Here is a 25,990-nt window from a genome sequence, read left to right as displayed (position 1 = left end):
GAACCCAGGGCCTCATGCATGCAAGGCAAGCGCTCTACCACTGAGCCACCTTCCCAGCCCTGGTTTTAAATTTTTTATATTGAGAATCTACTGCTCTATATTAAAGTATTTTCAGAAAAAAATTAAGTTGTATCTTTTTTTTAGTACTTTTGAAAGTATTTTTATGTGCGATTATTATAATAAATGTTTTACATTGAGTATATCTTAAAAGACACTGAAGAATATATACAGTAATGTGAAAACTGAGAGCGCTTCCCTCTGACCCCTTTTACTTCCATTGCCTAGTAAATCCTTCCAGAAATACTTTATGTATATACAAAGTAGATGTTTATAAGTTAGCCTACAATAAAATCACAGATCTGTGTTTTACCACAATATTTCTTGCTGACATGTGGTTACCAGGACTGCTTGAATACCTGAAACCATATTGCCAGTTTTACTGGGTCCTCCTCACCTCATAGGTCTTTTCATTTTAGGACTTGGAATGAGCAGGCACTGCCTGCAGCATGCTATTCTTAAACATGGCAGATGGCGAATCTCAGGGATGGGGAGAGAGCTGAACCATAAACTCACATTTAAAGCTTCTTCATGAATGGTGCACATTTAATACCCTTGTTGACCAAAGCAAGTAATATAACTGAAAGTCACTGGGACAGCAGTTGCCAGACATTTGAGGAAAGAACTTTTATTTATTTATTGATTGATTTTGTTAGTCATGGGGTTTGGACTCTGGGCTTAGACTCTGTCAGTTCTTCAGCTCAAGCCTAGCGCTCTACCACTAGAGTCACAACACCACTTTTGGTTTTCTGGTGGTTAATTGGAGATAAGATAAGAATCTCGTGGACTTTCCTGCCCAGGCTGGGGCTGGCTTCGAACCATGATCCTTAGATCTCAGCCTCCTGAGTAGCTAGGATTACAGGCGTGGCCTGGAAAGAACTTTTAATATGAAAGGTAGAGTTAAAACCAAAGCATTAAGTATAAAAAATTTATGAAGTTGGAAGAAACAAACAAAAACTCCAGTTAATATCCTGAGAAAGTTAAGAAACACCCAGTATTGACATTCATTAAATAAGGACAGACAGAGGACTATCACATAAGAAGAATTTCCAGCTTTTTCTGTTTATGTGGTATTGAATAATCAAACCCAGGGCTTCATGCATGCTAGGCAAGCACTCTACCACTAAGCTACATTCCCAGTCCCACACAGGAAGAATTAGAGTAAGAAGTTTTGGAAATTATAATATGATAAATATAAGAACAAAGATATTTTAGAAAATGAAATTAAGAATCTTCTACAAATACTAGGAAAAACAAAGAAATAGGAAATAGAAAAATAGAAGATTTAAGACATAAATTAAGAAATTTTCTTCCTTGCTGGGTGTTGGTGGTTGATCCCTGTAATCTTAGCTACTCAGGAGGCTGAATTCTGAGGATTGTGGTTCAAAGCCAGCCCAGGTAGGAAAAGTCCATGGGACTCTTATCTCCAATTAACTACCAGAAAACAAGAAGTAGAGCTGTGGCTCAAAGCAGTAGAGTGCTAGCTTTGAGGAAAGAGCTCAGGGACAGCACCCAGACCCTAGTTCAAGCCCCATGACTGACTAAAATATAAGGATGCAGAGGTGGAGAGGATTGTAGTTTTAGGCCAGTCTCAGAAATTAGCAAGACTGAATCTCAAACAAACAAGTGGGGTATGGTTGTACACAGCTATAATCCCAGCTATGTGAAAGGCATTAGGAGGATCACAGTGTGAGGCTAGCCCTGAGCAAAAAACAACCCTATTTAAAAAGTAACTAAAAAGAGAGGAAGACTACCAAGATGGCAGGGATAGATTGAAATGCCATCTTTACCTGTTGTATTTTTATTCTAATAAAACTTTCCTATTGCCAGGTACTGGTGGCTCACATCTGTAATTCTACCTACTCAGGAGGCTGAAATCTGAAATCGCAATTCAAAAACAGTCCAGGCAGGAATGGCCCAGAGACTGTTATCTCCAATTAACCATTAAAAAGCTGCAAGTGGAGCTATGGCTCAAGTTCTAGAGTGCTCATCTGCTCAGGGATAGTAGTTAGGCCCTAGTTTAAATCCCAGGACCAATACAAAGAGAAACCCAACTTTCTTATCAACTTAAAAAAGAAAAAGTGAGGTTGCTACTCAAGTGATAGAGTACCTGCCTAGCATAAGTGTGAGGCTCTTGAAAGAAAACTGGATTCCAGTGGGCTATGCTTACAAATCCTAGCTACTCAGGAGGCTCAGGTTTGAGAATAGGGGTTTGAAGTCAGTCCAGGCAGACAAATTGGAGAGACTCTTATTGGGGGCAGGGGAAGGCATGGGTTGGAGGTATGGCTCTAATTGGTAGAAACTCCAAGTACTGAGTTCAAGCCCCATTACCAACAGTTAACAAAGGAAGACTATATTTTGATGCGACCATCGAGGACTAAAATGTTGCCAGTTGCCCATAGCTCAAACCTGTAATCCTAGTTACTCAGGTGGCTGAAATATCTCAGGATTATAGTTAGAAGCCTGCCTGGTTAGGAAAGTCCATGAGACTCATCTCTAATGAACCACCTAAAACTAGAAGTAAAGCTGTGATTCAAATGCTAGAGCACCAGCCTGAAGCTAAAAACAAAAAACTAAGTGACAGTACTAAGACTTTCAGTTCAAACCCCTGTACTGGCACTTAAAAAAGATTAGTGTTAGAAGTTGGGCAATTTAGACCGGTAGAAGCAAATTTTCGAACTTTGAATAAAGTGAGACTCTTTTGAGAGTTCATATTTGGAATGAGACAGAAGAAAAAGCTATCATAAGCTGGGTGCCAGTGGCTCACACCCGTAATCCTAGCTACTCGGGAGGCTGAGATCTGAGGATCAAGGTTCAAAGGCAACCCGGGCAGGAAAGTCCATGAGACTCTTATCTCTTATTAACCACCAGAAAACCAGAAGTGGCACTGTGGTTCAAGTGATAGAGCACTAGCCTTGAGTTGAAGAGTGCAGGGACAGTGCCAGTCCCAGAGTTCAAGACCCATCATGATGGACCAAAAAAAAAAAAAACAAGCTGGCAGTGAAAACAAGACGCTTGAGTTACTGCTAACTCAGAATCCTAAGTGAATGTGAGTTCCATCCTAGAATTCTGTGCTTAGCCAAGCTGAATTTGTGTGAGAGTAAAATAAAGATATTGTCAGCTTTTCAAGGTGATAGAAAATTTAACTCTGTAAATGAAAGAAAAAAGTCTTCAGATAGAAAGATGAGGAAATAGTATATAATCAAGTAGAAACCATGCAGATGAGATTATTTGCAAGCTGGGTGCCATTAACTTACTCTTGTAAGCCTAGCTATTCATGAGGCTGAGATCTTGAGGATTGTGGATTGAAGCCAACCTGGGCATAAAAGTCCTCAAGAGGGGCTGGGAAGGTGGCTCAGTGGTAAAATGCTTGCCTTGCATGCATGAGGCCCTGGGTTTGTTTCCTCAGCACCACATAAGCAAAAAGAAAAAAGCCGGAAGTGGCGCTGTGGCTCAAGTGGTAGAGCATCATTAGCCTTGAGCTGAAGAGCTGAGGGACAGCGCCCAGGCCCAGAGTTCAGGCCCCATGATTGGACCAAAAAAAAAAAAGAATTATCTCCACTTAGCACAAAAAGCTGGTAGTGGAGTTGTGGTTCAAGTGGCAGAGTGTTAGCTTTGAGCACAAAAGTTCAGAGGTAGTGCTCAGGTCCTGTGTTCATGCCCCAGGAGCATCAAACACGCACACAGCACCCACACAGAAAAAAGACCCTATCAGCCAATAAAAAGTTGGGGATGGTGGCACTTGTGTTTGTTTGTTTTTTTTGGGGTCCGGTCATGGGGCCCGAACTCTGGGCCTGGGCACTGTCCCTCAGCTCTTCAGCTCAAGCCTAGTGCTCTGCCACTTGAGCCATAGCACCACTTCCAGTTTTTTCTTTTTGCTTATGTGGTGCTGAGGAATTGAACCCAGGGCCTCATGCATGCAAGGCAAGCGCTCTACCACTGAGCCATCTTCCCAGCCCATGGTTTTGTTTTGTTTTGTTTTGTTTTTGGTCTCAACTACTCAGGAAGCATAAGTAGGATTGCAGTCCAGACCAGCCTATTTTTGAAAAAGAAAGACCTCATGGAAAAATATTAAATGCAAAAGTGTTGAGAATGTGACATAAATGGTAGAGTACTTGATTAGCAAGCTTATAGTCCTGAGTTTGAACCTCATTGCACATTAAAAAAAAAAACTTGCAAAAAATGGAGTAGGAAGGATTGTAATATTAAAACGTTGAGTTTTAAAAATAGTCCAAGAGGGGCTGGGAAGGTGGCTCAGTGGTAGAGTGCTTGCCTTGCATGCATGAGGCCCTGAATTTGATTCCTCAGCACCACATAAGCACACACACACACACACACACAAATAGTCCAAGATAGCTGGGTGCCATTGACTCATGCCTGTAATCCTAGCTACTCAGGAGGCTGAGATCTGAGGATTGGGTTCAAAGCCAGCCTGGGCAGAAAGGGCTGTGAGACTCTTACCTCCAATAAACCACTTAAAAGTGGTATTGAGGCTCAAGTGGTAGAGTGCTAGCCTTGATCTGAAGAGTTGAGGGGACAGTGCCCAGGCCCATAGTTCAAGCCCCATGACTGACAAAAAAAAAAAAAAAAGCCCAAGAGGTGGGCACTGTAAGCTTATGCCTATAATTCTAGCTACTCACAAGTTTGAGATCTGAGGATTGAGGTTCAAAGCCACCCTGGATAGGAAAGTCTGTGAGACTCTTATTTCTAGTTAACCACCAGAAAACTAGAAGTAGGGGCTGGGGATGTATAGTTAGTGGTAGATTGTTTGCCTTGCATGCATGAAGCCCTGGTTCAATTTCTCAGTATTACATACACAAAAAAGGCTAGAACTGGAGCGGTGGCTCAAGTGGTAGAGTGCTAACCTTAAGCAAAAGAAGTTCAGGGACAGTGCTCAGGCCTAGAGTTCAAGTCCCAGGACTGGCAAAAAAAAAAAAGCCAGAAGTAGAACTGCGGCTCCAAGCGGTAGAGCTTTAGTCTTGAGCAAAAGAATTTAGGGACAGCACTCAGGCCCAACAACCAAGAAAACAAAGGGCATGTTTTACTTTCATAAATGTTGTTTAGAATTAAGAAATACAGCCATCTCATTTATTTTTATCAAAGTTAAAGATGATTTATTTATGTAAAGAAATCAAAATGTTACTTGTTAGAGACCAGGTATAAGCCTATAATTGTAACTATGAGGGAGGTGGAAATAATTAATTGTGGTTTAAGGCTAGTCCAGGCTCCCCACCCCCCCCAACTATATTTTTTTCAGGGAGTCCATTTATACCACTGATTGGATGTGGTGATACCAACTATCATCCCAGCTATGCCATAGGATTGAGATACAATGCTGACTCTGGTTAAAAAAACCTGATATCATATCTGAAAAATGGCTAAGGCAAAAGACTAGAGGTATAACTTAAATGGAAGAGCCTCTACTTAGCAAACTTGAGGCTCTGATTTTAAACCTTAGTACCAACAACACACATACACACAAAAGCACATATTTGACAATTAAAGCCTACTTTTAACAGGCTTTCTAAACTGACAAAAGTGCTTCATTTATGTTTGGCAAATAATATAGAAAATACAAACACTCAGCACTTCTAGTTTTATGCTTTTTATTTTTATTTGTATATTTTTGCCTGTCAGGCAAGTGCTTCAACACTAATTTCTTTTTATATTTTCAGGCTTTCTCTTCTCCTTTTTAAAATTGTTGTTTTTGCTGGGTGCTGGCAGCTCACGCCTATAATTTAGCTACTCTGGAGGATCTGAGGATCTCAGGAGTTCTGAGGATCACAGTTCAATGCCAGCCTGGGCAGGAAAGTCAGCAAGACTCCTATCTCTAACCACTCCAAAAGCTGGAAGTGGAGCTGGGGCTCAAATGGCAGAGTGATAGTCTAGAGCAGATAAAGCCCATGGACAGTGTCCAGGTCCTGAGTCTAAGTCCTAGGACTGACACCAAAAAAAGAAAAAGAAGAATGAATTCCTGCCAGGTGCCAGTGGATCACAACTGTAATCCAAGCTACTCAGGATGTTGAGACCTGAAGATCATTCAAAGCCAGCAGGAAAGTCCATGAGATTCTTTCTCCAATTAACCATCAAAAAGCCCAAGGTGGGGGGCTGGGAAGGTGGCTCAGTGGTAGAGCGCTTGCCTTGCATGCTCGAGGCCCTGGGTTTGATTCCTCAGCACCACATAAGCAAAAAGACAAAAGCCGGAAGTGGTGCTGTGGCTCAAGTGGTTGAGCGCTAGCCTTGAGTTAAAGAGCTGAGGGACAGCGCCCAGGCCCAGAGTTCAGGCCCCATGACTGGACCCAAAAAACAAAAAGCCCAAGTGGAACTATGGTTCAATTGGTAGAGTCCTAGCCTTGAACAAAAAAAGCCCTTCAGGAACAGCATCCAGGCCCTGAGTTCAAGTTCTTACCCCTTAAATATATAGTTATTATTTGTGAATTAAAAAGAAAAAAAATTAAAACAAAGTTCACATTTTTAACAGTTTGCAGAAATGGTCTGCTAATAGAATAAATATGAACACATTTTAATTACTAATAACCTTTACGGGCTGGGAATGTGGCTCAGTGGTAGAGTGCTTCCCTTGCATGTATGAGGCCCTGGGTTAAATTCGTAAGTACCAAATAAACAGAAAAGGCTGGAAGTGGCTCTGTGGCTCAAATGTTAGAATGTTAGCATTAAGCTAAAGAAGCTCAGGAACAGTGTCCAGGCCCTGAGTTCAAGCCCCAGGACTGGCAAAACAACAACAACAACAACAAAACCCATACAAAAACACTTTTGCTTGGCACCGGTGGCTCACACTTGTAATCCTAGCTACCAAGGAGGCTGAAATCTGAGCATCACAGTTCAAAGCCAGCCCAGGCAGGAAAGACTTGTGAGACTCTTATCTCCAATAAACCACCAGAAAACTGGAAGTGGCACTGTGGCTCAAATGGTAGAGTACTGGCCTTGAGCTGAAGAGCTGAGGGACAGTGCCCAGGCCCAGAGTTTAAGCCCCATGACCTATCAAAAGAAAAAAAAAATACAATCACCTTTATGTTATAGCTGACTAAAACACCATCTTTGACACTGTTCTAGAGTGATGGGATGAATCTATAATTATTTTAAGGTCTAACAACAACTGCAGAATCAACGGTTAAGGGTCTATAGTCTTTTTTGATGCTAGTCCAGGTGCTTGAAATCAAGACCTGGGTGCATTCCCTGAGCTTTTTTGGCTCAGGGCTAATACTCTACCCACTTGTGCCACAGGGCCTCTTCCAGCCTTCTTTGAGTAGTTTATTGGAGATAAGAGACTGGCTTAGTCAAGATCGATCCTCAGATCTCAGCCTCCTGAGTAGTATATGGGGTGTCATTTATATAAAGATTCACTAGTAGTTTTTAGCCATTTTAAAGATTGAGAACTAGGATAAGAAGAAATCTTGTCCCAACAGCAAGACTTTCACTCCCTTTTTACATAAATTGTCCTTAATTTTATAGCATTCAGTAGGCTTATTATGTTTCTTCTTGTTAAAGTATAAAGTATAAAGATCTACTCTTAGTTTTTACAATGGATGTCCTAGTTTTAGTTGTTTAATTTATAAATCAGCTTATTTTATTATAAAAGCATTATCACACAAATAGCTAAGTACACTAGATACTGAAATAAGGTACCTAATTTGAAGAAATAATGTAAATTTTATGTGTGACTAGGTATAAAATTAGAACTGGTGATCATTATGGTATTCAACAAGTTAAAATTGTCAAAAAGTTTTTTCTCCTTGCTTGCCCTAAAATTCTATTTTCACTAGTAAATACTTGTAATTAGTACTGTATAATGTGACACTAATTGAATTTATTAATGATTTTTAAAAACTTTAACTTGTGTTTTGTTTGAATTTCAGGTAATAATCCTTTCCAATACTTTGTATTTTGTTTAGTATGCCACTTTTTGGAAGTGGTCACTATCAATATCTTGTTATGGTTTGATGGCCTTGGAGATTTAAAACCGAGTAAAAGTGTAAGCAGCCTTTCTTATTTAGTTATGAGTTTTAAATCCACTTTTGTTCCAAATAGGAAAAAATTGAAAGTATACTCACCATGAATATAAGTTATATTTTAAAATATTTTAGCATTTGATTTAGTGAAAACAGGCCAATTTAATCTGTGGAATTAGTGTAAAATTTCATCAATTCCCATTAAAGGTAGTGAAAATTTAAATCAATTAGATTTTTCTTGTGAATTTTACAACATGAAGACATCTGCTTTAAAAAAGATATCAGTGAATTCCTAAAGAAAGTAGAGTATAACTTTAATTTTTTTTCTTAAAATTGTGTAATTTAATTCTTTAGTGTCAATTTTTAAGAGTTCTTTTTGATTCTCTCACGGACTTATATTTAATATCCCAGTAATATGTCATTCTGTTTAAAATGTTGACTGAATCTGGGTGTGTAGTTCAATAGTTAAGTGCCTGCTTAGCATTAGTGAGGCACTGGGTTTATTTCTAGCACTACACATGCAAACAGGTATTCCCTGTTCCTTCAGATATTCACATTTGTCTGATTTTTTTTTTAATGGCCACTACAGATGTCTATTTAATTGAATTTCAGTTGTTACTGATTTACAACATGATTGCTTTAAGAACATTCCAGTTTTTTAAGTGATGGTTTTGCTACAAAGGTCTGAAATTTTTGCTTAGATTATTTTCAGAACCAGTTTGAGACAAATTAAATCAGTTTAATTGCTTTACAGAAAGTCTTTGTGTAGAAACAATATATAGTTTGTCCTTCATATATTCTGTTGACTTGTATACCCAGTGACTTTGAACCTTTCCAAAACGCAAATTTAGTTTTAGAAGATGAATGTTTGACTTTAAGATCACCTAGAAGAGTATGTCAAGATTGAAAATGTCAGAAACATTTTGGTCAATGTCAAATGTCAGTGCTGTGTAGAACTTCAAATGACAGAAGTTTAGAAAAATAGGATATAAAAGTTTGTTCTAATTTGTAATTACTCATACCATATCCTTGATTTTAGTAGACTCTCATGCCCTAGGATCTTGTTATAAATAGGCACTGAAGTCAACATTTTTGTTTGTGTATGTGAGATTTGATTTTTAAAATGTAGAATGGAATTGTTTTGCCATTCATCTGAATTTAATAGATGGCTACTAGATAGTTATTTTTCTTTTTTTAAGAAAGTACATGGCACAACAATAGGATACACATTTAGGTTGTACTTTTATTTGTATTTAATAATTTATCAATTAAATATTTCTTTAAGGTCAATATTCAATCAGTTAAATGACTAAATTTGTTTTATGTCATTTTGCTGACCAAATAATTGGTCTTCCTGGTAGTTCCTACAAAAGTAGGCAGTTAGTGTTCTGTTTGGATTAAAGAGATGCAGTGTTTGTCTTTCATCACAGAACAGTTGGTTACATTTCTTTTCCTATTCATGAAACTGTCAAAAAAAGACCAATTCATATGTTGTCAGAAAGCATAAATTTGGTGTTAAGACATTTTTTCCTATTTTTGCTGCTTACTAAAAATATGAGCCTCAGTTTCCTCATCTGAAAAAGTGGGGACAATATCCACATTCATCTTTATGAATATACATAAATATTTTAAAAGGCCCTTACACAGTAGCATGTGTCAGGCATTTAATAATAAATGTTTCCTTTCCTGTTCCTATTTTCATGGATTGGGAATTGGAGATTAGACTATTGAAACTATTTTCTAAGCAGGCACTCTAAACATAGCCTGAAAGAGGCATTTTAGGATTAGTTTGTCATTTGTATCAACCGACAGAATATTCTCTCCAGTGCCAGGAGTATTTGAGAAAGGAAAGACTGATTTGTACTTAGTAAATAGCCATCTAAATATAGTATCTTGAGGTCATACTTTTGATAACTCTTCTTAACATTTCCATAAAAGTGATTTTGTTTATCTTCAATCACAGGTACAGGAACCTTAAAGATAGATTTTGTTGGAGAGCTGAATGACAAAATGAAAGGTTTCTATAGAAGTAAATATACCACCCCTTCTGGAGAGGTGCGCTATGCTGCTGTAACACAGTTTGAGGTATGTATTATCTTTCTCTAACATACTATAATTCTTTTTGATTTTTGGCTGCAACTGAGGCTTGAACTCAGGGACTGGGCACTATCTCTGAGCTTTTGTGCTCAAAGCTAGCTAGCACTCTACCATTTAGCTATAGTTCTACTTCTAGATTTTTATTGGTTACTTAGAGATAGGAATTTCATGTATTTTCTTGTCTTCTAGTTTTGAACTGTGATCCCCAGATATCAGTCTCTTGTGTAGCTAGGATTACAAGTGTGAGCCACTGGTGTCTGGTTCTAAAATACTATAACTTCTAAAATACTATACCATGTACTAGTCCTGGGTCTTGAATTTAGGACCTGGGGCTCTGTCCCTGAGACTTTTGCTCATGGCTAGCACTCTACCCCTTGAACCACAGACATCTTCACTTCCATCTTTTTTAGCAGTTTCTGTGGCGATAAAAATCTCACAAACTGCTGGGCGCCAGTGGCTCATACCTGTAATCCTAGCTACTCAAGAGGCTGAGATCTAAGGATCGAGGTTCAAAGCTAGCCCGGGCAGGAAAGTCCATGAGACTCTTATCTCCAATAAACCACTAGAAAACTGGAAGTGGCGCTGTGGCTTAAGCTGTAGAGTGCTTGCCTTGAGCTGAAGAGCTGAGGGATAGCGCCCAAGCCCAGAGTTCAAGCCCCATGACCACCCCCCCCAAAAAAAAAAAAAAAAACAAATTCATAAACTTTCCTGCATGGGTTGGTTTTGAACTTTGATCCTCAGATCTCAGCTAGGATTATAGCCATGAACCATTGGCACTTGGCTTAACATAGTATAATTAAGCATCTGACTCAGTTTTTTTTTTTTTTTTCTTCCCCTTGTCAATTGTGGGGCTTGAACTCTGGGCCTGGGCACTGTCCTCAGCTCTTTAGCTCAAGGCTAGAGCTCTATCACTAAGCCACAGTGCCAGTTTTCTGGTTTTCTGGTGGTTAATTAGAGATAAGCATCTCATGAACTTTCCTGTCCGGGCTGGCTTTGAACTGTGATGCTCAGATTTCTGCCTCCTGAGTAGCGAGGTGTGAGCCACTGTCACCTGGCCTGACTCAGTTTGATGCTATTATTTAAGGTGATTCTTAAGGCCAAATTCCTTTAGCCATAATTATACTTAGGGTTTTAAAATGTTTTTATTTTATATTCATCCAATTATCTCTATAGAAAGATGTGGATTATGTGGCAACTATTATATATAGGTGTACACACACACACACACACACACACACACTGTAACAAAATTTCAATATCTGAATTGTTTTATATTGTGTAATTTTCTTCTCATTCTCTTTTCTTTATTCTTGGGCACTTGTCAAGGCAAGAGCTCTATCGCTTGAGATATGCCACCAGTCCTTTTGCTTGTAGTTTCAGATAGGGTTTTGTACTTTTGCCTGTGCTGCCTCCAGATCAGAGACCTCCTATCTCTACCTCCTAAATAGCTGTGATTAGACATATGGCTACTACATTTGGCTTTATTTTTTGGAACTGATTTTGGGGCTTGAACTCAGGGATTGGGCATTGTCCCTAAGCTTCTTTTGCTCAAGGCTAGCACTCTACCACTTGAGCCACAGCTCCACCTCTGGCTTTTTGGTAGTTTAATGGAGATAAAAGTCTCACAGACTTTCCTGTCTGGTCTGCTTGGAACTTCCATCCTTAGATCTTACCCTCCTGAGTAGCTAGATAGGCATGAGCCACTGCTGCCTAGCTACTTGACCTTATTTTTATTTTATTTTATTTTATTTTATGTGCCAGGCCTGGGGCTCCTTTGCTCAGGCTAGTACTCTATCATTTGAGCCACAGCACAACTTCCAGCCTTTTCTGTTTGTGTGTTAACTGAGGAATGGAATCTACGGCTTTAATGAATGCTAGGCAAGCACTCCACCACTGAGCCACATTCCTAGTCCGTTGGCTTTGTTTGTTTGTTTGTTTGTTTTTTGGTCAGTTGTGAGGCTTGAACTCTGGGCCTGGGCACTATGCCTGAGTTCTTCAGCTCAAGGCTAGCATTCCACCACTTGGGCCACAGGGCTACTTCCAGTTTTCTGGTGGTTATCATGGACTTTCTTGCCCAGACTGGCTTTGAACCGATATCTTCAGATCTCAACTTACGGCTTTTTGGTAGTTTATTGGAATAAGAGTCTCACAGATGTTCCTGCCCTTGCTGGCTTTGTACTATGATCCTCAGATCTCAGCTATCTGAGTAGCTAGAATTATAGGCATGAGCATCTAGTGTCTGGATTGTATACCTTTTAAAATCACAATCATCCTTGAAATATTTGATAGCTATATCTTTTCCTAGTGAATTATTAGCTGTTTCAAAGCATTTCTTTCTTTCTTTGGCATTTTACTTTATATTACTATACTCACTTAATTTTTATTTACTAAATACTTATAAGTCTTGTATATACTTTTTATCTGTCAATGATACTTTAATGTGATAAGCTTACTGAATTCATTTTATGAATTTTAATATAATTAACATAACAATTAGTGATAGCCATTGTTAAATTTCTGTCCATGTTCCTAGATTAATTATTTTGCATACTATGAAAATGTAGGTCTAGTTTAGTGCTAATTTCTGTTATGTAGTATATCTCCTCTTCCATTAATTCTGTGTTACCTTTTGTTTTTTAAAAAAATCATTATTATTTTTTTTTTTTTTTTGGTCGGTCATGGGGCTTGAACTCTAGGCCTGGGCGCTGTCCCTGAACTCTTCAGCTCAAGGCGGGCACTCTACCACTTGAGTCGCAGTGCCACTTCTGGCTTTCTGGTGTTATATTGGAGATAAGACTCCTAAGGACTTTATTGCCTGGGCTGGCTTTGAACCATGATCCTCAGATCTCAGCCTCCTGAGTAGCTAGGATTACAGGTATGAGCCACTGGCGCCCACTGGGCCTGGCTTACCTTCATATATATATATAATTTATTTATTTTTGTGTCCGGTTGTGGGGCCTGAACTCTGGGCCTGAGTGCTGTCCCTCAGCTCTTCAGTTCAAGGCTAGTGCTCTACCACTTGAACCACAGTGCCATTTCCGGCGCTTATGTGGTGCTGAGGAATCGAACCAAGGGCCTCATGAATGCAAGGCAAGCACTCTACCACTGAACCACCTTCCCAGCCCCCCTTTTATTTATTTTTATTTTATTTTATTTTTTATTTTTAATTTTTTGGTCCGGTCGTGGGGCCTGAACTCTGGGCCTGGGCGCTGTCCCTCAGCTCTTCAGCTCAAGGCTAATGCTCTACCACTTGAGCCACAGCGCTACTTCCGGCTTTTTTCTTTTTGCTTATGTGGTGCTGAGGAATCAAACCCAGGGCCTCATGCAGGTAAGGCAAGTGCTCTAGTACTGAGCCACCTTCCCAGCCCCATCCTTTTATTTTTAAATAGTATTTACCACAATTCTCTAGTTTAATTCTATATTTGAAATTACTGTAGTGCCTGTCTCAAACTATTTTGGATACTTTATCTTAGAATGTTGGCTGGAAGCCCGGCCAGGAGGCTGAGATTTGAGGATAATGGTTCAAAGCCAGCCCAGGCAAGAAAGTTTGGGAGACTCTAATCTCCAGTAAGCCACCAGCAAACTGGAAGTGGTACTGTGGCTCAAGTGGTAGAGCACTAGCCTTGGGCTGAAGAGCTGAGAGACAGCACCCAGGCCCAGAGTTCAAGCCCCACAACTGACCAAAAAAAAAAAAAAGAATGATGGCTATACTATATCTCCAAACAGTGTTTTGTTTTGTGTTTTATTGGTGAGGTATATTGATTAAAAAATATTTACTTATTTAGTTTGCCAGTCCTGGGGCTTGAATTCAGGGCCTGGGCAGTATCCATGAGCTTCTTTTGCTCAAGGCTAGCCCTCTACCACTGAAACCACAGTGTCACATCCGGCCTTTTCTGTTTGTATGGTACTGAGGAATTGAACTATCCTTTCCATTTACTCTTTCCCCTCTTACTAATAATTTATCCTTCCACAGAACTTGCTTAACATTCCTTTTTTTTTTTTTGATCTGTTGCGGATCTTGAACTCTGGGCCTAGGCACTGTCCCTCAGCTCTTCAGCTCAAGGCTAGCACTCTACCATTTGAGTCACAGTAACACTTCTGGCTTTTTTCTGTTTATGTGTGCTGAGGACTTGTGAACCCAAGGCTTCATGCATGCTAGGCAAGCACTCTACCACTGAGCCACCTTTCTTTGTAGTTAGTTTGTAGCCTATTGCCTGACACTGAATAGAAAAGAAATATTTGGTTGAATATCAACTGACAAATTACTGAATTATAAAGTAATGGTAGTTGTTTCATGAAATAGACTGTAAGGTTAACTTAATGGTATTTGTATTTCATATTCTTTCTCAAGGCCACTGATGCCCGGAGAGCTTTTCCTTGCTGGGATGAACCTGCCATCAAAGCAACTTTTGATATCTCATTGGTTGTTCCCAAAGACAGAGTAGCTTTATCAAACATGGTATGTATGTGCTTAAAAGTCTCAAAATTTTTATTGTGGTATATTTGGTTTGCTGTGATTAGATGGTGTAACATGTTATTATTACTCAGCATAGTAACTTTAGTATATACTGCAAACACAACTACTATTTATTTCCAGTGAGCTCTCTTTTACTCAATTGCCTTTTATATTTGGAGGGATTTCCCCTGTTGGATAACGAATCCTTGTTTAATACATTAATATAATCATTTGCTTTAAGAAAAATTTAGTTTTTTAAATTTAGCAATATAAATGTTAGATAAATTAGTTGAAAGAAAAGAACTTTTATATTTAAGTACCAGAAATTGTAGTTTTGTAATAAAGTATGTTTTAGCTTCTGGGTTATCATCTTCTTTAATGACTATGCTTTTTATACTTTTAACCATTTATATAAAGTAAGCCATTTATTACTTAAAATGCATTGCTTAGGCTTGCCTTACTTAAGATGTGAAATAACCTGTAGCCTATATTCTGATTCTGGGGATATTGGAAAAGTGTATTACCTCTGAAATTAACTGGCCTTTTGCCTGTTTATGGTGTAGAGAATTCCATAGGTAGAATATCATTCTCTTCTCAAATATTCGAGGAAGTGGCGCTGTGGCTCAAGTGGTAGAGCGCTTGCCTTGAGCTGAAGAGCTGAGGGACAGCGCCCAGGCCCAGAGTTCAAGCCCCACGACCGACAAAAAAAAAAAAAAACAAAAATCAAATATTCGATAGTGTAAATGAATATATCAAGTCTTTTTTTATTTAACTCTTTCTTGAAAGAAGCAATAAAATTTGAGGGAATAAGAGCTTGAATTGAAAAGAAGGAGTAGACCAAAGGGAAGTTAGGAATTTCAAAGGTAAATGAAAACTTCACCAATTTGTATAGAGCCAGCACCTTGGTTCAGAGAATACTCTAGAAATCCATACCTTTTGAGATGAGAGATTCCACAATCTTTTTTCTTTTCTTTTCTTTTTTTGGGGGGTGGGGAGGGAGTGAAGGGGTAGTTGTGGGGCTTGAACTCTCGGCCTGGGCACTGTCCCTGAGCAATTCAGCTCAAGGCAAGCGCTCCACCACAGCATCATTTCTGGTTTTATCATGGTTAGAGATAAGAGCCTCATGGACTTTGCTTGTCCAGTCTGCCTTTGAACCATGATCCTCAGATCCCAGCCTCCTGAGTATCTAGGATTACAGGCGTGAGCTACTGGCACCCAGCCCACAATCTATTTTTTTAATTAATTAAGTGTGTGTGTGTGTGTGTGTGTATTCTGAGGTGTGAGCTGAAGGCCTTGTAGTCTTGTTCAGCTTTTTTGCTCCTGCCTACCACTTGAGCTATACCTGTACTTCTGTGTGTGGTCTCCCCCCCCACCAGCCCAGTTAATTAGACATAAGCATTTCTTGGATTTGTCTGCTTGTCTGGTTCTAAACTGGAACCCTAAAATCCTCTTGAGTACCTGGGATTATACGCATGAGCAGCCAGTGCTTGACATACAATGTCATTTGTTACTAATTGTTTTCTCCTGTTCTTATTTCATTTGAAAAGTATTGAAGTCTTACTGGAAAACATCCCAGTGCTTGGCGTATAATATATATTCAAGAAAAATTGATTCTTCTTGTCTCAAGTACTTGAGAATTTTAATACTTTTTAGCTACCCACTTTTTAGTATAAGTGCATTATCAGATCACTTGTTATGTTTTATTTTTTGTGGATTATAGACTTGAACTCAGGGTCTGGGTACTGTCCCTAAGCTTTTTGCTCAAGGTTAGTGTTTTACCACTGGGAGCCACAACCCACTTCCAATTTTTGGGTGGTTAATTAGAGATAAGGTAAGTCTTTGGGGGCTGCCTTAGAACCGAGGTCTTTAGATGTCAGCTTCCTGAATAGTTACTTCCTGAGTAGTACAGGCACCTGTACCTAGCTCAGATCACTTTTTAGAGGAAAGATATTAACAGGATAAAAACACTGAATGAAAGCCTATAGTTTTTGGCTAGTGTTTGCTCTAGGATATTAATGAAAATGTTTAAATTTTCCTTTTTTTCCCCCTTAAGAATGTAATTGACCGGAAACCATACCCTGATGATGAAAATTTAGTGGAAGTGAAGTTTGCCCGCACACCTGTTATGTCTACATATCTGGTGGCATTTGTTGTGGGTGAATATGACTTTGTAGAAACAAGGTCAAAAGATGGTGTGTGTGTCCGTGTTTACACCCCTGTTGGCAAAGCAGAACAAGGAAAATTTGCGTTAGAGGTAAATGTACTTGAAGAGGATTGTTCCAACAGTCCATAACTCCAGGTTGGGGAATTTACATTTCTGATCAATTATTAGTACAGTTACTTGTAATTTAGTCTGAAAGTTTTTATGCTTCTTTCATTTTATTTTTAATAGAATTTTGGATATATCAACATTGATGTTACATTAACATTTTATAACTATTCAGAGACTATAAAAGTCAGTGCTGTAATATAGTTTAGTGGTAGAGTGCATGTTTAGCATGCATGGGGCTGTGGGTTCAAACCCACAGAAAAAGAAGAAAGAATATAAAAGTGGAACTTATTTTCCTAGGAAATGAGTGTAAGAATATAAGTTATACTTACGAGTCAGTTTGGCTGGTATATATAAAGCTTGGGCTAAGTTAGTCTGTGAAGGAGAAGGGCTTTCTAGAATTGATTTCTCATAGTTTGAGATACTTTGTCTTGCAGCAGGTTTCCTTTGTGGATTTGTATATGACTCATTAAAAAAATACTCATCAGATGGTTCTTTTTTGTGTGCTTTTATAGGTTGCTGCTAAAACCTTGCCTTTTTATAAAGAATACTTCAATGTTCCTTATCCTCTACCTAAAATTGATCTCATTGCTATTGCTGACTTTGCAGCTGGTAAAGTAAATTTCGTTTTATTGCTGAATTGTAATAACTTTATTTGAATTTTGTGATTTTTTTGAGGAAAAAGTATGCACATATGTATATCAATAAATGTTTATATTTATTTTATGAAGGTGCCATGGAGAACTGGGGCCTTGTTACTTATAGGTATGTTAATGACACATCATCCTGCCTTATCTTTCCAATCCCTGACTTCATAAGGTCTTCACTCCTAATCACAGTTGAGTAGCTTCTGCTTTATGATCTGGTATAAAACTTTCTGCCTCTCCCTCAGTTCCATTAACATTTCAAGAATGCAGATGGACTTCCCTTTCTGGTGCTACTATCCAAGGGTGTAAGATTTTGAAAGTTGATGATTCAAGCCCCAGAACTGCCACCAAAAAACAAACAAACAAAAAGAAATGAAAGTGAGCATCTGGCATTAGTAGTGTTTTTAGTTGTGTTCTTGGCTGAGTTTCTCATTTTGGTGCCTTTTCTTCCTCCCAGTAGTTTCACAGTTATTTATCCAATTTGAAGAACCTCCCCTTATTTTGTATCTTCTAGCTAATTTTTCACATGTCTGTTACCATAACACAAACATGTGGTTTGTATAATTTTTGAAGCAGAGTCCTTAAACAATTTTTTGCTTTTTCACTTGCCTTTTTAGATGAGCTAAGTTTTAGACAGCCTGTTCAGTGTTCTTTTGAGGATGTTGGAATGCATTTTCCTCTGCTATATTTCCCTCATTTAATGAAAAGACTTTGTCTAGCATAATCATCTCTAATCAGAAATAATTACAAAATTTCAGATTAAAAAATAAATTTGAATCATGCCTTTGATCTCTCTCTCTCCCCCTCCCTCCCTCCCTTTCCCTTTGCCTTTCCCTCTCTTTCTCTTTTTCTCTTTCTCTTTCTCCTCTTTCTCTCTTTTGGTCAGTTATGGGACTTGAACTTAGCCTGTGCACTGTCCCTGAGCTTTTCTGCTCAAGGCTAGCATTCTACCATTTTGAATCACAACTCCACTTCCTGTTTTCTGGTGGTTAATTAGAGATAAGAGTCTCCCGACTCCTGCCCAGGCTCAGCCTCCTGAGTAGCTAGGATTACAGACATGAGCCACTGGAGACTAGTTTGATCTTTTTTTTTTTTTTTTGTCGGTGGTGGTGCTTGAACTCTGGGCTTGGGTGCTGTCCCTGCGCTCTTGGTGAGCGCTCTACCGTTTGAGCTACAGTGCCACTTCGGGTTTTCTAGTGGTTTATTGGAGATAAAAGTCTCATAGACTTTCCTGCCTGGGCTGGCTTTGAACTGTGATCCTCAGATCTCAGCCTCCTGAGCAGGTGTGAGCCACTGGCACCCTGGCTTAATTTGATCTTTTGTTGAATGAATTCTATTATTATGGTGGTCCTCAGACTTTTTCTACTCTATATATTCCGGAATTGTTTTATTAATATCTTTAAAGCCTAATGTGGCCATATCTTTACTGTCAGAATCCTTCTCACTATGTATGCCCACTTTTAATGCAATATTTACATTGTTTCGTTGTTGTTGTTGTTTTTTTGAAATACAGGGAGACTGCATTGCTTATTGATCCAAAAAACTCCTGTTCTTCATCACGCCAGTGGGTTGCTCTGGTTGTGGGACATGAACTTGCCCATCAATGGTTTGGAAATCTTGTTACTATGGTATTTAATATTTTTAAGTGCTCTAATATATTTATCTTTATCCTGCTGTACATCATCTTGACCACATCAGCTTTTATAATATTTGGCTATAATATTACACTAAAAATAGTTGAGTGATAGAAAAATTTTATTTTCAAGATCTGCCTTTGAAAAGTATTTATTAGGACTAAGCAGAAGGAAAGAAATGTACATATCACCCGATCTGAAAGAATAGTTTGATTTTTTATTGTAAAAATACTGTACAGAGGGGTTATAGTTACATGAGTAAGGTAATGAGTACATTTCCGATTGAGCATTGTTACCTCCTCCTTTGTTTTTCCCCATGGAAGAAATAGTTTTATTGTTAATGTTCATAAAGTTCATAAACTTTGTAGATTAGAATGAAGATGATTATCATTGTGAAGGTTAAAATGCATTGATGACTTTAGCTAAGTATAACTACTCCACTGTAGTATAAAATATATGTAGTTACTTAATAAAGAAATCTTTGGGAAAAAAGAGAAAAGTATTTTATCAGGGTTAGGGAGGTAGCTTAGTGGTAGAGTACTTGCCTAGCATATGCAAAGCCCTGGGTTTACCAGATTCTTTGACAGCACTTAAAAGACTTCCAAGAGTTGTATACTTGCTTGGATATTAGTTAACTTCCTTATGTCTTAGAAATAAGCAAGAAAGGAGCTGGGAAGGTGGCTCAGGGGTAGAGTGCTTGCCTCACATACATGAATCCCTGGGTTTGATTCCTCAGCACCACGTAAACAGAAAAGGCCGGAAGTAGTGCTGTGGCTCAGGTGGTAGGTAGAATGCTAGCCTTGAGCAGAAAGAGCTGAGGGACAGCCCCCAGGCCCAGAGTTCAAGCCCCATGACCAGCCAAAAAAAAAAAAATTAAGCAAGAAAGTAAGATATTTAGCAACTGAGACATCTAAGGAGTTGCTTAAAAAAAAAATACCCAAAAATAAACTCTTTTGGCCGGGTGTTGGTGGCTCATGCCTGTAATCCTAGCTATTCAGGAGGAAACTCTGTAAGAACATTCTTATTTCCCGTTAACCACCAAAAAGCCAGAAGTAGAGGTGTGTCTCAAGTAGCAGAGTACTAATCTTTAGCAAAAAGCCCAGGGAAAACACTGAGGCCCTAAGTTCAAACCACAGAACCAGTACCAGAAGGGAAAAAAACAAAACAAAACAACCCTTTTGCTGAGTACCAGTGTGGATCATGCTTATCATCCTAGCTACTCAGGAGATGGAGATCTGTGGATCATGATTCAGAGCCAGCTCAAGCAGGAAAGTCTGTGAGACACTTATCTCTAACCTTGAAAAAGCTGGAAAGGGAGCTGTGGCTCAAGTGGTTGAGCACTACATTGAGTAAAAGTTCAGGAAGGGGCTGGGGAGGTGGCTCAGTGGTAGAGCGCTTGCCTTGCATGTATGATGCCCTGGGTTCGATTCCTCAGCACCACATAAGCAAAAAGAAAAAAAGCCAGAAGTGGCGCTGTGGCTCAAGTGGTAGGGAGCTAGCCTTGAGCTGAAGAGCTGAGGGACAGCTCCCAGGCCCAGAGTTCAGGCCCCACGACTGGACCCCCCCCCAAAAAAAAAAAGAAAAAAAAAAGTTCAGGAACAGTACCAGGCACTTGAGTTCAAACCCTAGGACAGGCACAAAAAAAAAAAAAAGTAGAGGTATGGCTCAAGTGATAGTGTGCCAGTGTTGAACATAAAAGCTAGGTGAAAGCTTGAGACCCTGAGTTCAAGCATCCCCTTTTCCCAATCTGATTCTTTTAGAATTTCAAAATGCACTTTGTTTTTCAACCAAAATCCCTTGGCCTCTGTCTTGGATTAATACATTACTAAGTGCTTTAATCAACTGTAGTGAAATTAGATTGAAATCATTTTTCTAAAAAGTTGATATACCTCAAAAAGTATTTTGGCATTCAGTCTTTGTTCATCCCACTTGCCATGTAGTTTTATTAGCAGGTGAGAATTTCATACTCAGATATTAACATTCATCATTGCACTACTTCCTACCATGATATTTCTTTCTTTTTTTTTGGTGGTCATAGGGCTTGAACTCTGGGTGGGCCTTGGTGCTATCCCTCAGCTCTTCAGCTCAAGGTTAGCACTCTAGCCACAGCGCCACTTCCAGTTTTCTGGTGGTTAATTGGAGATGAGTCTCACGGACTTTCCTGCCTGGACTGGCTTTGAACCATGATCCTCAGATCTCAGCCTCCTGAGTAGCTAGGATTACAGGCATGAGCCACTGATGCCCAGCTAATAGTTTTGTTTTTAATACTGGTGATTGAAGTATATGCAGCACTTTATAGGCAAGTGCTTTATCACTTGAGCTTTGCCCCTAGCTTCCCCTTTATTTTTTCCCACTAGCTTTTTATTTTATTTTTGATTTTTGTCTTTTTGGTATTTAACTGAGGACCTCATACTTGCTAGATAGAAACTATATCACTTGAGCCACTCTAGCAGTCCTTTTTGCATTGTTGTTGTTGTGATTACTTTATGTCCAGGCCCAGCCAATTTGTGCTTCCCCAGACAAATGTGATGATAGGTAGTATATGTCAGTATACCCAGCTCCTGGATGAGATGAAGTCTTGTGAACATTTTTCTCAGGTTGGCTTTGAACCTCTATCCCTCATCTGCCTCCAGATAGCTAGGAATATAGTCTGTCTTGAGCTTTGTTTTGTTTTTGTGTCAATCTCGACACAAAAATTTGGAAGAAGTTACTTTAGTGTTTTAATAATGTTCCCTAATCAACAGCGCCCAGGCCCAGAGTTCAGGCCTTATGACCAGACCCCCCCCCCCAAAAGAAATGTTCCCTAATCATAACTCTTTAAGATCCCCAACTGACCTTTCTAGACATATGTTGACACAAAAATGATTTTTTTACTAAATGGCTTCAGAATTTTTGCATAGGGCCTGGACTTTGTCTCTGAGTTTTTTGCTTAAGGCTCCCCATCTACACCACTTGAGCCACTGTTCCACTGCCAGCTTCTGGATGATTAATTGGGGGTAAGGGTCTCATGAACTTACCTGTTCAGGCTGGCTTCAAACCTTGATTTTCAGATCTTAGCCTCCTAGCTTGAATAGCTAGGGTTACAGTCATAAGCCACTAAGCCTAGCTTTTTGGTTTGTTTTTTTTTGGTCATTTTTGTTTGTTTTTTTTGATCGGTCGAGAGGCCTGAACTCTGGGCTTGGGCGCTGGCCCTCAGCTCTTCAGCTCAAGGCTAGCTCCCTACCACTTGAGCCACAGTGCCATTTCCGGCTTTTTTCTGCTTATGTGGTGCTGAGGAATCAAACCCAGGGCCTTATGCATGTGAGGCAAGCACAGTACCACTGAGTCACCTTCCCAGCCCTAACTCTGTTTTTGAGACAAAGTCTCATAGCAACTTCTCACAACTCAGGCTGGACTTGACCTGATAATTTTACTACTTCCACTTTCTGGGTGGAATTATAGGTGTGAGCCATAACAGTTGATTACTAAGCTAAATCTTATATAATGATATTTTTCACTTCTCTGCTCTTGCCTACTTTTATCTGCTCTTTCCTTTTTCCATATATGTACTCCACCCTCTTTCTACCTGTGCTAATAAGAAGTTTCTGGAGTTTTGAAAATGTTCTCCAAGCATAATTTTAAGATCACCAGCTGACTGACCTTTCTTGCCATCTGTTGACAAAATGAGTTTTTCACTAAGTGGCTTCAGAATTTTTGCTCATTAAATTATAAATTTGGGAGTATAGTAGAACAAACTTTTTTTTTTCCTTAAGCAACTTTTTTTTCAAATTAGTGGAAGGACAGTCATTTTGTTTTCCTCACTTATTTTTATACTTTTTTTTTTAAAGGAATGGTGGACTCATCTCTGGTTAAATGAAGGCTTTGCATCCTGGATTGAGTATCTATGTGTGGACCACTGCTTTCCCGAGTATGATATCTGGACTCAGTTTGTTTCTGCTGATTACACCCGAGCCCAGGAGCTTGATGCCTTAGATAACAGTCATCCTATTGAAGTGAGCTACACTTTCCAACCATGGGCTATAACTACTTTCCTTCCCAATAAAATAATTTGTTTTAGAGATGCTTAGGATTCTGAAATGAAAAGATAATTGCTGGGTGGTATAGCTTGTTTTTTAGTTTATATTTCCAGTCTTTAAAAATCTGACAAGAGTAAATTCTAATTGATAGGCCTTATAAAAATTTTATCTTTGTAGAGGAAGATACTACATAAGGTTTTATTGAATAGTGTGAGAGAAACCATATCTGCTGAGTAACACTATGATTTCATTGTTTCAAGGAAAATATGGACATATTTTATTATTCTAGTCTGTTTCTGTTTGTTTTCTCTTGATTTAGTCTATTCTTACTACAATTAGTTTATATATAGAAATCTTGCATCCGAAGGAGAGCAACATCTTACTTTAACATATTTAGCTAGTATCTTCTTTAATTGTAAAATAATTATTTAATGTTTTAATCATAAAGTAATTATAATTAGTGTAGGTAACTAAATGTTTTGATCTCTACATTTCTTCTCTACTCACCTCTCCCTATACTCCTATGAATAAATATAATGACTTGCCTCTGAGCAGAGCAGTGTCAGGACTAGAATAGAGAACATAATCCTCATCATCTTTCACTTTATTAAGATTAATTAGCTACACTTTTGATGATTGTTATGTACTTTATGAGTGCATTAAGGGCAGAAAAATATCTTAGGAATTAGAAGGGTTTTCCTAGAAAGCTTTTATGTAATTTAGTATTACAGGCTGTCTGCTTCCTGTCATAACCCTGAATCATACTGTCTACCAGGTCAGTGTGGGCCATCCATCTGAAGTTGATGAAATATTTGATGCTATATCATATAGCAAAGGTGCATCTGTTATTCGAATGCTGCATGACTACATTGGGGATAAGGTAAAAGAACATTTTTTTAATCTTCTTTTCACAGGTTTACATGGACAAAATGTCTCATTTTTTAAAGCTAAATTTCTATATATGTTTTGCTTTATCTGTGTGTATGGGGGGCGGTTGTCGGATGTGGGGCTTGAACTCTGGGCCTGGGTGCTGTCCCTCAGCTCTTCAGCTCAAGGCGAGCGCTCTACCACTTGAGCCACAGCGCCACTTCTGGTTTTCTGGTGGTTTATTGGAGATAGGAGTCTCACAGACTCTCCTGCCCGGGCTGGCTTTGAACTGCGATCCTCAGATCTCAGCCTCCTGAGTAGCTAGGATTACAGGCGTGAGCCACCAGCGCCCGGCTTTGAACTATATTTCTAAGATCTCACCTGCCCTGGGTAAGTTAGGATTAGAGATGTGAGTCATCAATGCCTTGCTTGGTTTTTTTGCTCACAACTGACAGGCATTCTTGCCATCTGAGCTACACTTCCAGCCCAGCTTTTTACTAGTTAATTGGAGATGAATCTTACAGACTTTTCTATCTGGGCCAGTTAAAACCTGAGATTTTCATAGCTCTGCCTTCTCAGTAACTAGGATTACAAGTTTGACAGTGCCAGCCTTGCTTTTGACTACAAATATGCACATACAATATAAATCCTGAGATCTGACTCTTGCATTTAACTTTATTTTCTCAGGACTTTAAAAAAGGAATGAATATGTATTTAACCAAGTTTCAACAAAAGAATGCTGCCACAGGTAATCTTTAATAGGTTGAGATTGAAATGGAGATAAAATATTGTTACTCTGTATATGTTAGTACATTTCTAACATACCTGGGTAAATCTAGTGTTACTGAGTTATGCTACACTTTGAATAGCAAAGGCTACTCTTTGACAGTTTTGTTTGGTCCTGTTATTTATGGAAGATACTTGTTATTAAACTATATTTTAGTTATTGCTCATGGTCTTTAACTTCTTGCCGAAGTTCCAGAGTCATCTGTCTGTTCACATAGCCCTTCTAATCCACTTTGTGATCTCTCCACTACAGTTCTGCAATTACTTGTTAATTAACTCACTACTTCATCCCCTTTCCCAGTCCTTTCAACTTCATTTGCTAAACTAAAGCTAGAATGAGTATCTCTCTAGAGAGGATGTAGCTAGTTTTATCACTCTACTTGATCACCGGATTCATCCCTCTATGTAAGCTGTACTGTCTGAAACAGTTCTGCCAGTTTTTTTCACCTCATCTGTTACTCCTACTACTGTGCTCCCTATTCTATAGCTTAATGAAGACACTGCTGAGTTGTTGCCTCAACAAGTATTGCTTCAAGTTTTCTATCTTATGCTTCCCTGTTTGTGCGTAGATCATTTATTCTCTTTACCTGGAATGTTCCCTTCCCTTGTCTTGAAAAACAACTCATAAGTTTTATTTCAGTTTTATCATTGACTGTGTTTTAACTTTGGTTAATTGAATGGATGTAATGGCATTTAAGTTTGTGACTGTTAAGGAAGTAGTATACATGAACATGTTACTGTGTCTATATTTTTTCTTTGAATTCCTCCATCTTTTGTCAATTATAATATTTTATACATTAGAATAATTAAGTACATGTTAAAATAAAAGACCAGTTTTTATAATGAAATTTATTTAGCTGCAGCATTCAGGGGTAGATGTTAGAATTATTGTTTCCTGAACCTAAAAGAACAAAAGAATAGTCAAATAGTGTTAAAAGTTATATAAAATTTCTGATGGTTTAGGAAAATAAACATATAAACATTTTAGATTAACGTTTCTTTTCATTATTTAGAGAATACTTTATTAGTTTCTGTAATCAAACCCATATAGATAAGACCTTACATATTTAATACAGTGTATTTACCCCTGTACAAATGGAAAAAAATTAAGTTTAACATTTCTAGACCAATATGGCTATCAATTTCTGTACAATGCCAACTCAACACGGTAAACTGGGATACTTTTTCCAA

At 38.7% G+C, this 25,990-nt stretch overlaps 1 protein-coding gene across 1 annotated transcript in view; it reads left to right on the top strand.

Annotated features, from left to right (window-relative positions):
- Npepps (aminopeptidase puromycin sensitive) overlaps positions 1 to 25,990 on the top strand; it is a 63,369-nt gene that overhangs the window by 3,558 nt on the left and 33,821 nt on the right. Inside the window, exons 3-11 of the mRNA XM_013036870.1 lie at positions 9,991 to 10,112; positions 14,476 to 14,583; positions 16,634 to 16,834; positions 17,365 to 17,461; positions 17,581 to 17,614; positions 19,010 to 19,124; positions 22,958 to 23,122; positions 23,922 to 24,026; positions 24,701 to 24,761. Coding sequence (XP_012892324.1) covers positions 9,991 to 10,112; positions 14,476 to 14,583; positions 16,634 to 16,834; positions 17,365 to 17,461; positions 17,581 to 17,614; positions 19,010 to 19,124; positions 22,958 to 23,122; positions 23,922 to 24,026; positions 24,701 to 24,761 — 1,008 coding nt within the window. The remainder of the gene's footprint in view (positions 1 to 9,990; positions 10,113 to 14,475; positions 14,584 to 16,633; positions 16,835 to 17,364; positions 17,462 to 17,580; positions 17,615 to 19,009; positions 19,125 to 22,957; positions 23,123 to 23,921; positions 24,027 to 24,700; positions 24,762 to 25,990) is intronic.

Source organism: Dipodomys ordii, unplaced genomic scaffold, assembly GCF_000151885.1.
Source record: "Dipodomys ordii isolate 6190 unplaced genomic scaffold, Dord_2.0 Scaffold7, whole genome shotgun sequence".
NCBI lineage: Eukaryota > Metazoa > Chordata > Mammalia > Rodentia > Heteromyidae > Dipodomys > Dipodomys ordii.
Note: the sequence above shows the minus strand (reverse complement) of the source record. Positions and strands in the feature narration are given on the sequence as shown.